The 11,932-nt window shown below is 36.9% G+C and overlaps 1 protein-coding gene across 1 annotated transcript; it reads right to left on the reverse strand.

Moving 5' to 3' along the window:
- Window positions 1-1,128: 1,128 nt before the first annotated feature.
- Window positions 1,129-11,021, reverse strand: adra1d (adrenoceptor alpha 1D). Its single transcript, XM_051092114.1, has 2 exons — window positions 9,773-11,021; window positions 1,129-2,573 (listed from the first exon to the last, which is right to left on the reverse strand). The coding sequence occupies exons 1-2, from the start codon at window positions 10,692-10,694 to the stop codon at window positions 2,020-2,022; spliced, it is 1,476 nt and encodes a 491-aa protein (XP_050948071.1). The 5' UTR covers window positions 10,695-11,021; the 3' UTR covers window positions 1,129-2,019.
- Window positions 11,022-11,932: the final 911 nt, after the last annotated feature.

An 11,932-nucleotide genomic window follows, 5' to 3' on the forward strand; every position in this document is an offset into this window, starting at 1 on the left:
TCAAAAACCATAATTTCTTACAGCTGAAGACAGAAAGACATGAACATCTTGGATGACAACGGGGTGAGTAAATTATTTGTAAATTGTTATTCTGGAAGTGGACTTCTCCTTTAATGAAACCTGTGTTTGTCTCCATTTATATGTGTTTATATGCAAACAAAAGCCTAAATTAAATCTGTTCATCATAAAGCCATTGTATCTCTGCACAAGGCTTGAATTAAACTTCTTAATTCATTTGGATTTTTTCTATGATATCTTTATAACCTTTTTGGATCTTGTAAGTTTTGTTTACCTCGACTTTCAATGGAAGAAAAATATCTTCAAGGTTACATATCATGAAAATCTGACTTTTTTCATATTTAAGTGTTATAATTGGGTCCTCAGTGTATCTACCAATCCATAAAATGTGAAAAAGGACAACCCAGTAACTGTTTTGGTAAGCCTTTTTCTGCAACCATGTGAAAAAACAAGCCCGCTTTCTGTCTGTGATCTTCGGATGTATGCGCTAAGAAAACCGTATATCAAAAGTTTAAACTAATATGAAAAACACATAATTTCAGCACAACAGACATGATAATCAAAACCAAACAGATGTTTTTTAGCAGAGTATCTGCGTTACGAGCTGCAAAGGCACAGCTCTATTCTGAAAAAGGGGGAGGGGACCAGCAGCTCATTTGCATTTAAATAGACATGCACAAAAACAGTGTGTTTTTGCTTCCGCTAACAATAGGCATTTACAAAATGATATAATAAATGGTCTGTGGGGTATTTTCAGCTGAAACTTCACAGATACATTCTGGGGACACCTGAGACTTATGTTACATTGTTTAAGGAGACATAATAGGCCTCCTATAAATTGTGTTCAAAGATTAACCAAAGTCTTATGAGGATGGAACAACATGAGGGTGAGTAAATATTGATTTGGGGGTGAACTATTGCTTGAAATATTTCTCAGAAGAAAAGTCTGACAAGATAGGTACTTGATTTCAATTAATTTCATTGCTGTGTACAAATAACATCACCGAAGGCATCTAATCTGATTTTTCTTTCCTGTGGGATGGTTGTTTGAATAAAATGGATTATTGTTTTCAAGATTCAAATACACATCAGATCAACTGCATGCTCTTTTTTAGATTTATTATGTTTAATAATTGACACTGAAAGACATTGTCACATCAGCATTACAAAGAAACCCAAAGCGTTTCTCAACAACACAAAAACTGAGTTGGAGTCCATGAATTATGATTTTTTTTTTTTTTTTTCACTGTTGGTCCTTTTAGGGATGACGTAAAAAATCATCATGGTTGAAATTAGAATAGCATGAATAGCACATGAATAGCACAGTATTCAACTACCCTCTGTAATACTGAAAACATCTGCACAAAAAATCTGTTTAGGTTACAAACTGTGCCTCACATTTAAAGGTATGTACCTCAGAATTAATTTTGAGTCATTTAAAAGTGAATTCCACAGCAATCTGCGAATCACAGTGAATCGTTATGTCTATATAAATCAGTGTCATGGAGTCAACAGTCTCTCGAGTACATCACAGTTAAATATGTTTTCCATTCACACTTAATGGACAACAAGTCAAAGAAACTGTAACAATCTCTTTTTGTAAATACAGTTCAAACCATTGCAGGTCATCAGAGAGTTTGAAACATCTGTCAGACTATTTCTCAAAGGCCACATGGACAACACGGTATACAGATACCCAGCAGCTATGAGTCTTTTCGTTCTGATCCAGTGCAGTTATAATTTTTTTCTCAGAATTTTTCCATTCAGTGTACTTTTCACACTTTTAAAGAAATATTTTTAAATTATCCACATGGAAATACATTAATCTCCTTTAACACACATAGTCCTTGTCATTTTTCCTCATATTTGCTTCTAAACTGTTGAAGCTAGCATTTTAAGACATAAGAATACTAGTCTCTGAGAGAAAAAAATCGACAAATCCTAAGAACTGGCAGTGGGTCAGAGCTCTCAGAGAGAACAGCCAGTAATCCTTGTCTTTGTTTAGATGTCTGTTTCCTTCAGGCCGTAGCACTCGGAGAGGTCATAGATCTGGTAGCCGCTCTGATCGCCGCAGTCGTTATAGATCCCCATGGAGACCGTGTCAATCTCTGTCCGGGCCAGAGCAGACGTGCTACTCTTCCCCGTCCCGTTCTTAATCTTATTGGAAAGGTTGTTCATTTTCTCCTTCAGCTGGAAGGAGGACTTCTGTAAAGGGGGGAAGAAGCTCCAGCTCTTCAGACTAAGAGGCCGGCTCTTGCTCTGGCAGGAATAGATAGAGTTTCCGCACTGCTCGTGAAAGGGAAATCCAGAGCAGTAGTCTCTGTGCGGCTCCCTCCGGGCTCCTCGCATGGCTGTTCTCCAGCGCTGGTCGTAGAACCGACGTAGGATGCGGCGGCGCCGCTGGCACTGGCAGCGCACCAGACGAGTGAAGGCGCGCTGGAATTCCTTGCTCGAGCAGGGGTAAATTATGGGGTTAATGCAACTGTTGAAGTAGCCCAACCAAAAGATTACTTTGAACACCATCTCTGACGGCTTCAGAGCTGGGAAAAAAGAGCCTGAGGACGCAAAGAAAGAGAGAGAGGTGGAAAAACATTTAGTTGTCGGCTCAAGCAAGATTATTTACATGGGAAATAACACTGTGGCTCAAGTAAACTTAGCCCGAAGCTACCATTCTCCTCCCACACACTGAAAAGTTCAAATCCGCGAGTTCACCGTTTTTAAACCATGTGTGCCTAATTATACCCAGCAGACAGATTATACACTTTGCACATCGTTTTTTTCCTTCAGCTCACTGGAGAAGTCTAATGCATTTTAAATAGTACGTGGCGTGTCTTCTCACCATCTTTTTGAAACAATGTCTATTTATTTCTGCCTGTAAGAAACGTGGGAGCCATGCCAATATGTCATTCCCCAATTCTCCTCCAAACCAAACAAGCACTACTACCTTTGATAGAGTGGCCACACAAGGCCATTAGTCATTATAATCAACATGAACTGCCGTTTCACTGCAGTAATTTGATGCATTTCATAGTGAAAGATGTTTAAAGAAAAAAAATGCAAGGCAAGATTTGATTTTATCCATTGGGAATTGATTGGATTGTGAAAAGTGGGCGGACCAAATGCAGGCTTCATAAAACACTGCCTAAATAGCTATTCGGCTGTTGGTTAACATTATCCAACGTGACGTCAGTGGAAATAGAAAGTCGTTTTAGAGGAGAAGCAAGTTGTTGCATTTTGATCAAAGATTACGAAGAAAAATGGTTCTTAATTGGCATAGATGGTTCCATTAAGAAACTTTATCATCCATAGAACTATAGAAGGTTCTTTAGAGAGTAAATAGGCCCATTTTTTATTTCACGTTGACTTTAAAAGCCAAATCAATCTTGTAGTTTCAGCAGGCCTGCACAAACTTAAGATACAGATCATTAGATTTGGGCTGTGTCTACATTGTGTCTCTCTTCACATCCTCTCCTCCCACACATCTACACTACCTGCGTATTTCCTCTCCGTCTACCTTCGACAGACACCACATATGTTGCCAATATCTCCTCCCTGCCTTGTGCTTTCCCCGCAGGGAGTGAGAGGAGGCTAGCGCTGCATTATCTCACACATAAAACAGTTGTCGTCGCCCATGCCATGCATTTCAGTGTCACGAGAGGTCAGAATACCTCCCTGTCAGTGGGGACGTCTAAAAATAGCACTAGAGGGAATAGATAGTAAGAACGGACCGGGAATAGTGCGGTCCTGTTGAAACAGATTTCGATGTACAAAGAGATATGCTGCTCTCCCTCTTGGGTAGAGGTCGTCAATTGGTTGCATTTGTGACTTTGAGATGAAAGCCAGTCTGTGGAAAGCTCCTTTTTGGTAATTGTTGTGATTACGAGACACACCAAGCAGGATGTTTGGGAGCTACTGAGAGAAAACTTCCTTTTAGCCAGAGCATCATGTACAATGTTGCAGCCCTTACTCTGGGGGTAATCTGGAGCCATTCGGTATACTTACATAGCAGAAAAAGTGGATCTTCTAAGTTTTACAGATTTGCTGTTCTAATTTTGGGAGGAACATCTGAGGAATTTTGCTAAAAGGATGTAGAAAAGCAAACCAAACTAAAAGTAGACATTTAGCCGTAGCTGAAAGCATTACCAATAATCCAAGTATTTTAAAAATGAATAAACAAAAGGCCATTGGAAGTACAGAAATTTCTAAACTTTGGATGTGGACTCACCTAGTTATAAGTTAAGCAAATGGGTTCATTTGACAACGTGGCCCAAAATGGATTTTCTGTACACTCTTAAAAAAAAGGTTCCAAAAGTGGGTCATCACAATAATGCTGTATGTGACCCTGGACCACAAAACTAGTCTTAAGGGTCAGTTGAGATTTATATATCATCTGAAAGCTAAAAAAGTAAGTTTTCCATTGATGTATGGTTGGTTAGGATAGGTCAATATTTAGCCAAGATGCAACTATTTGAAAATCTGAGGGTCCAAAAATTAAAATATTGAAAATATCACCTTTGAAGTTGTCCAAATGAAGTTCTTAGCAATCCATATTACTAATCAAAAATTAAGTTTTATATAATTAAAGAAAGAAATTTACTAAATATCTTCATGGAATGTGATCTTTACTAAATATCCTAAAGATTTTTGACATAAAAGAAAAATTGATCATTTTGACCCATAAAATGTATTTTTGGCTATTGCTGCAAACACGCGACTTACGACTGGTTTTGTGGTCAAGAGTCACATATAAGAACTATTCTGGGTTCCTCAAAGAACCTTTAAGGGGACAGTTCTTAAAAGACCTGAGAAAATATTTCACTAATGATGGAGCAGTCAGGTAGGCAATTCTTTTCTGCTGCAGTCTGAGAGTGTTGAACACATGCTGGCGGACTTTGCTTTCTAGCAATGCACTTGAGCTATAGGAGCGTTTTGGCAGATAGCCACATGTTAAAGTTGTCTCATCTCATACTGATCACCTCAAGTCCTACTTTAACATGGTCTGTGGTTATTGGCTTATATGTGTACATTCCTGTCAAGCTGCATTCTGTGTCAATTTGATGTAAATGTATTACAGGCTGATATAACAGCTTGGGTCAGAAAAATTCAAGATAATTTGACAGCCAGGCAACATTTCTTACAGGGGGAACAAAAAAAAAAAAATATATATATATAAAAATAAATAATTTTGCTGCTGAAATTTAAATCAAAAGCACTATTAAAACATTTCTCACAACTCCTCGCAAAGGGCTAAAAATAGTCTAAAAATATGGTATTTGGAAAACTTAATGACCAAATAATAACAATTTTAATTCATAATGTTGCATAATTCTACATTGGGAGAAAAGTCATTCAAATATATCATGAATATTCAATATGTCACCAACATAAATACATACACATAATAAAAAAGGCTCATTTTGTACATCCTCTGGACTTAATCATGTAGACATACTCTAAAATTACTAGAATGACAATATTTACAGTTATTAAATATTAAAATGAACAAACCTGGCAGTGCACTTAACTGTCATGTAATTTCATTAAAGCAATTTGTATAGTTTTCTTCAGTAGAGAAGGAGCATTTAGTTCTGTGTGTCACCAGAAATACATTTTCACTGTTCAGCACAAAAATGCCATAAGGAAAATATTCCCCTGATCCATCACAACAATAACATGGCAAAAATGTGACTATCATTTAGACTTGTCATTTTAAAGACTTGTACCACAAAAAGTACAATTATATAAGAGGAGCAGAGGGGTGAAGTGGTTTATTTTGTAGAAATGACCATCTGATTATACTTTGCATGGTTATTGCACAGCTACTCAAAAACTACAAAATATGTTTTATTAGAGCTCTGAGGTAAATTTTGCCACAATTATGATTGAAACCTAAGATATCAGAAATTGAGGTTGTATGAAACAAGACAGAACAAGTCAGCAATGCGAGAAGAGAAAGTAGCGCTGATTGTAGTTACCCGGATAAGTGGACTGATATACACTACCAGTCAAATTTTTTGAACAGTAAGATTTTTAATTGTTTTTTTTTCAGCTCACCAAGCCTAGATTTATTTGATCCAAAATACAGCAAAAGCAGTTATATTGTGAAATATTTTTAAATAACGGCTTTCTATTTGAATATATTTTAAAATGTAATTTATTCCTGTGATCCAGTCTTCAGTCACATGATCCTTCAGAAATCATTCTAATATGCTGATTTGCTGTTCAAGAAACATTTTTTATTATTATCATTTACATTTTTCCAGGATTCTTTGATGAATACAAATATCCAAAGATCAGCATTTATCTGAAATAAATAAGTTTTTATAACATTATACACTATACCATTCAAAAGCTTGGAGACAGTATAATTTTTGGGGCGAGAGAAATTATTTATTATAGAAATTAATACTTTTATTTAGGAAGGATACTTCAAATTGATCAAAAGTGATGATAATGACATTTATGATGTTACAAAAGATTTCTATTTCAGATAAATGCCATTCTTCTGAACTTTAATATTTATCAAAAAATCCTGAAAAAATTCTACTCAGCTGTTTTCAACATAATAATAAAAATAGTAAATGTTTTTGAGCAACAAATCAGAATATTCGAATGATTTCTTAAGGATCATGCGACTGGAGTGATGATGCTAAAAATTCAGCTTTGAAATCACAGGAATAAATTACATTTTAAAATACATTGAAATAGAAAACAGTTATTTTAAATAGTAAAAAAGATTTCAAAGTTGTACTGTTTTTGCTGTACTTTGGATCAAATAAATGCAGGCTTGGTGAGCAGAAGAGATGTCTTTAAAAAACATTTTAAAAAATCTTATTTTTGACTAATACAGCATTGGCATGAGCAACAGATCAAGCATCTTAGAGCACACTGCAAATGAATCACAAAAGCACTCTTTTTTTTTAATATAAGAATTTCCCCCCAGATTTCCAAATGCTGTCACACTAAAGCCAGGTATAACATCGGTCAGTTATTATAACACAGTGCCTCACACTTTTTGATTCTTCTGCTGTGTACGTGTGGATCTAAGCCATGTCATATCCCTCCTCTGTCCTGGTTGCTGGCTGTTGCTGAGGCTTTGGAAAACGAAAGCACACTCTTTAACTCCACTCGTTAATAGCCGTGATTAAGGCAGTGGAGCGTTGGGCAGAAGGAAGTCAGGGACTTGAGTGAAACTGCCTCCTTCATTTTCTCTGGTTGAACAAAGTCCCCCTTCCCAAAACATTGCCCCAACCTCTGGGAGCCCAAAAAAAAAAAAAAAAAAAAAAAGAACGAAGAAGAGTTGATCCCAAAGCTTGCCAGGAGATGTTATCAACCACTTCTGCCCTATTTTCCCCCACAGTGACTGTGAGTGGAATACTAGGAAGGGCCATGCAAAAACCACACTCTTGGATTACCCTGGAGATGGATGGGATGGTGGGTTTGGGGGGGAAACCAATACATTGTGGGGAATGTACAATGCCAGCCATGTATTTTAAATTCTTTTTAATGTATATTTTAATTATAAACTACTAAGAATAGTCAAAATGATAATAGTTGTTATTTGTTTGCTATGTCTGATGTACCCATTGCATGCCTCAGACAATGATGTCAGCGACACGAAAATTCTTTTAATGTAATAGGAGACTGTTTTTTCCATTTCTAGCCCACATTTTGGCCTCTGTGTCATGATCTTGGGTAATGGTTGCGTGACTGGAACACTGCATTTAATGTCTGTGCTTTAGTCTCCCAAGGGTGGTCTTTGATTGAGCACACTTATAACAATTCATCATCTCTGCATTATGAATATCCCAAAATCTCCTTTTTTCTTCTATGTAGGAATCACTTACAGCTATTAACTCTGGGATGCAAAGAACTTAATAAGCCAACAGAACATATGTTTTTCAAGGGGTTTGATTACAGGAGGATTTTGATTTATGACTGTGGACTGGCAGTGTTTTATATAAAAAAAAAAAAAAAGTTTGGAATTTTTGCATTTACATGCTGTTTATTAGCATTTGATTATTCTGTTAAGTGTGTTAATATCATAACATCTTGGGTAATATAACTAAATGAGCCATAACTCATTCTTGGCTGCTTGAGGACAAGAAAACCTTTTGATTTTCTGATAAAAGGGGTAGGGGATATTATGAGACGTACTGTTATGAATAAACTCCTAGAAGCTATTGAACTACAAAATGTGAGGAGAACAGATTGCATGCATGATCTGTAAAGAAACAAAGCGTGTTCTTGTGAACTCTTCATGCCATTGCCTTTAAAAAGGGGAAAATTGTTCATAAGTCTCTCACAAGCCTTTCACATCTGCCTTCACTGTTATGCTTTGTTTTGACAACGTACAGGTCAACATGTGTAGTGTTGTTATGTGCAGTTACATTATGGTCACCACTGAAGGCAACATATAAATAAAGATGATTAATCAAAAAATAGCTCTTTTTCCAACATATTCTTGTGGCATAAAGAAGAGAGCTCTTTGTTAGGAATAGAAATGCTTTATTTCATCCCAAATTTAAATTGCTGTTGCATTTTATAGGGTTTTCTTTAAACTGTGGTTTAAATAGTTAGAAACGTTTCTTTAGCAACAATTTGGAATCTGTAAGTGCACAAATCTGTTTTGGTTATTTGGTTTAGTACACGTTATCATGCATTGGGTTGTATTTGGCTGATTTTGCCTTTGTTCTTGCACTCCAACATGCACTGTTATTTATTTGAATCCTAAAGGGCACAATGTTCTCCAAAAACAAAGACCACCAGCGTTAATATCAGGTGTAAGACATCAATACATTCTCCCCTCCAATTTTGCTCTTTAAGGTGGAGCTGCTGTCAAATCCTGCTTAAAACCCCATCCATGCCATGTGCACACATTCGCCATCTAATTTAATCGGATTAACTCTGAATATAATAGAAAAGCGATGCGTGGAACTGCTTTCATCAGTCATGACATAACAGCTCTCGTGCTTTATATCAGGCTACGCATTTCGCACATTTCTATTCTGACTCTCCACGGAGTTTCGCAGTTTCTAAATAAATACGTATTTTTCTATGCATGTATAGACTTTAAGGCATCAAACAGATCATACTGTAAAATTATCAAAACCCATATCACCATATACCAGCCTATATTACGTCAGATGTTTACGTTTGGCAGATGCAGATTTTTTTTTTTTTTTTTTTTTTCACTTCTAGCATTTTTATAAACAAACTGAAAAAGGGACAACGAACTCTAACCAGTGAATTAATTGCATAATAAATGTTTTATCAAAGTCAAAAAAATCGATTGCAATTTTTATCATAATTTGGAACTAATCCTGTTTTTTTTAATGAGGGAAATGTCTCTGCAAGAATATCACAAGGAATTTTGCACAATATTTTTAAAACTTTTATAGCTCTATCATTTACCTGTCCAGTAGCAATACAATAAAAAAAAAATAATAATTTTGGAATTTTATTTAATACAGTATGACCTTTTTTTGATAATTAGAGGACTCATTTAAATCCATTATGATTACTGGAAAATGTTATACAAATTTCGCAGTATGCTAATCTGTACATCCATTTACGTCGTCACAATAATTTCTGTTCGGTTTAATGCATTTTGAGAGTCCAAAAAGTGCAGTGAAATGTACCGTACTCTATTTTTTTTAATGTAAAAAATTAAGTTACGTTTTTATTTTTGTTCTATCCATATAACGAAGATTATCGTTTGAAAACTTCCAAACAGAGAATATCTCATACGTACCCAAAGGCAAAACGAAGAAAAACGGTAGCCAACAAAGAATGAACATCCCCACGACGATGGCGAGGGTTTTAGCAGCTTTCTTTTCCCTGGAGAACTTCATGAGTCTCACGGACAGTGAACTTCTGAACGGGTGGTTTTTGGTTTTCGAGTTCGCGCTCGAATCCTCCGGTATGCTCCTGCAGTGTATCCTCAGCACCACTTCCATTGATTTGTCTCTCTCCCGTTTCACACCCGCTTCCAAACTTTTTGTAGTCCTGCGGGCCACGATGTATACTCGAATGTACATGACTAAAATCACCATGAGCGGGAGGTAGAAGGAGAATAAAGAGGAGAACAGAGCATAACCCGGTTCCTCCGTGATGCGGCAGATGCTCTCATCAGAAGGTGGAGGCTCTTTCCATCCTAAAAGCGGTCCGATTGAAATCACCATTGAAGAAACCCACACCACCACGAGTATGACACCTGCTTTCCGTTCAGTCATGATAGTGGGGTATTTCAGACAGTATTTTACCCCGATGTACCTGTCTATAGATATAATGCACAAACTTAAAATAGACGCCGTGCAGCAGAGCACATCCACCGCTGCCCAGATGTTGCAGAAGACCCGACCGAACACCCAGCATCCCAGCACCTCCAGAGACGCGGAGAACGGGAGGACGATGATACTAAGCAGAAGGTCCGCTATGGCCAGGTTCACAATGAAGAAGTTGGTGACCGTCTGCAAATGTTTGTTGCACAGCACCGAGAGAATAACCAGAATGTTTCCAACGATCGCCACCAGAATGAAAACAGCCAGAAAGATTCCGACACCGATGACTTGAGAGTCGAGGGTGATGCCCTCACAGGTGGTGTTGCTGATGTTGGAGAGAAAGTCCGAAGGGAATCCATCCTTGCTCTCGTTCAGCAGTTTAGAAAATGTCATTTTGAAACTCCATAAAGACGACTTTTACTGGTTTGGTCCGAAGGTGTTGACTGGTCGGTCCATGCTGACTTTCACCTTCATCATCACTCTTGGAAGGTGTCTTCAAAATCAGATTCTTCAGACGGATCCGTTACTTCGTAGATATAGTCTGTTTTACAGTTTTGCCCGTTAAACATCTCTGAAATATCTGAAATATAATTTGAACTCTTTTTAAACTATTATGAGGTAGAATAAACTAATTAGCAACTAATAAGCTCCCAAGTCTATAAAACCACAGTGCCGATGCACTGCAGGTCTTATGGAGAGGCTTCTTCTGGTGGCATCCTCAGCGACCACTCCAAACTGGATTACAGAGACTCAATGTGGACCCCAGTGCTCCAGGTCTCCTCCTCCAGCTCTGAGAACTTGGTGACGCGTCGCACACTTGCTGCAAATCTTCATATGACCACTAGAGGGTTCTGTATCATTGTTGTACACAGCAGGACTGTTTTTTTTTTTGTTTTTTTTTTAACAATGCATATTTTTTATCAGTAGCATACATTAATCAGAATAACGTCGTCATGTCAGTTTTATTTGTGTAGAATTTTAAGAGCATGTTTATTCTTTCAGAGAAGCTTTACAGAAATTATTTCCTTATACTCTTAAAAATAAAGCTTGCTTATGGCATATATGGCTTCATGAAGAACATCTATGGAACCTTTCCATTCCACAACAGCTTGTTTATAGTGGATTTTTGAAATGTTAGGAATTGTTCACTGAACACTGAACAGTCCTCAGAGGGACAAAAAATGGTTCTTTTGTGGCATCACATAGAACATTTATTTTATATGTGTATGCAGCATTTAATGGTAAATAGTTTAGGTGCAAGTATAATAACTCATTTATAGCCTCAAACATGTCATGTATTATTTATCAGCAGGTTACTGCATTGGTCGGTAAAGCATTCCTCGTGATCTTTCTATATAACAGTTTTACTAAAATCACATTGAAAAACAAAACTTTGATAACAATGCTTTATTTGCATATCTGGTGAATGTTAATCACGCTGTCTACAATAAAAGGTACCAAATATGAATTTTTTTTTTTTTTTTTTGGCAGTAGAAAAAGTTTTTTTTTTTTTTTGTCATGACAGCTTTCTGAATAAAAATAAACCTCTTAAAGCTCTGTGCAGTAAAGCCAGAATTAATGCTTTTCCTACTGATGCTGTGCAGCTGCCAATCTGCCACCTGTAAGTCCAG

This window comes from Labeo rohita, chromosome 1 (assembly GCF_022985175.1).
Source record: "Labeo rohita strain BAU-BD-2019 chromosome 1, IGBB_LRoh.1.0, whole genome shotgun sequence".
Classification (NCBI taxonomy): domain Eukaryota; kingdom Metazoa; phylum Chordata; class Actinopteri; order Cypriniformes; family Cyprinidae; genus Labeo; species Labeo rohita.

Coding starts and splice junctions, on each gene's coding strand:
- adra1d (XM_051092114.1), bottom strand. CDS start 10,694: ATGACATTTTCTAAACTGCTGAACGAGAGCAAGGATGGATTCCCTTCG. Junction 2,574..9,772: donor TTTCTTCGTTTTGCCTTTGG/GTACGTATGAGA, acceptor TTGCGTCCTCAG/GCTCTTTTTTCCCAGCTCTG.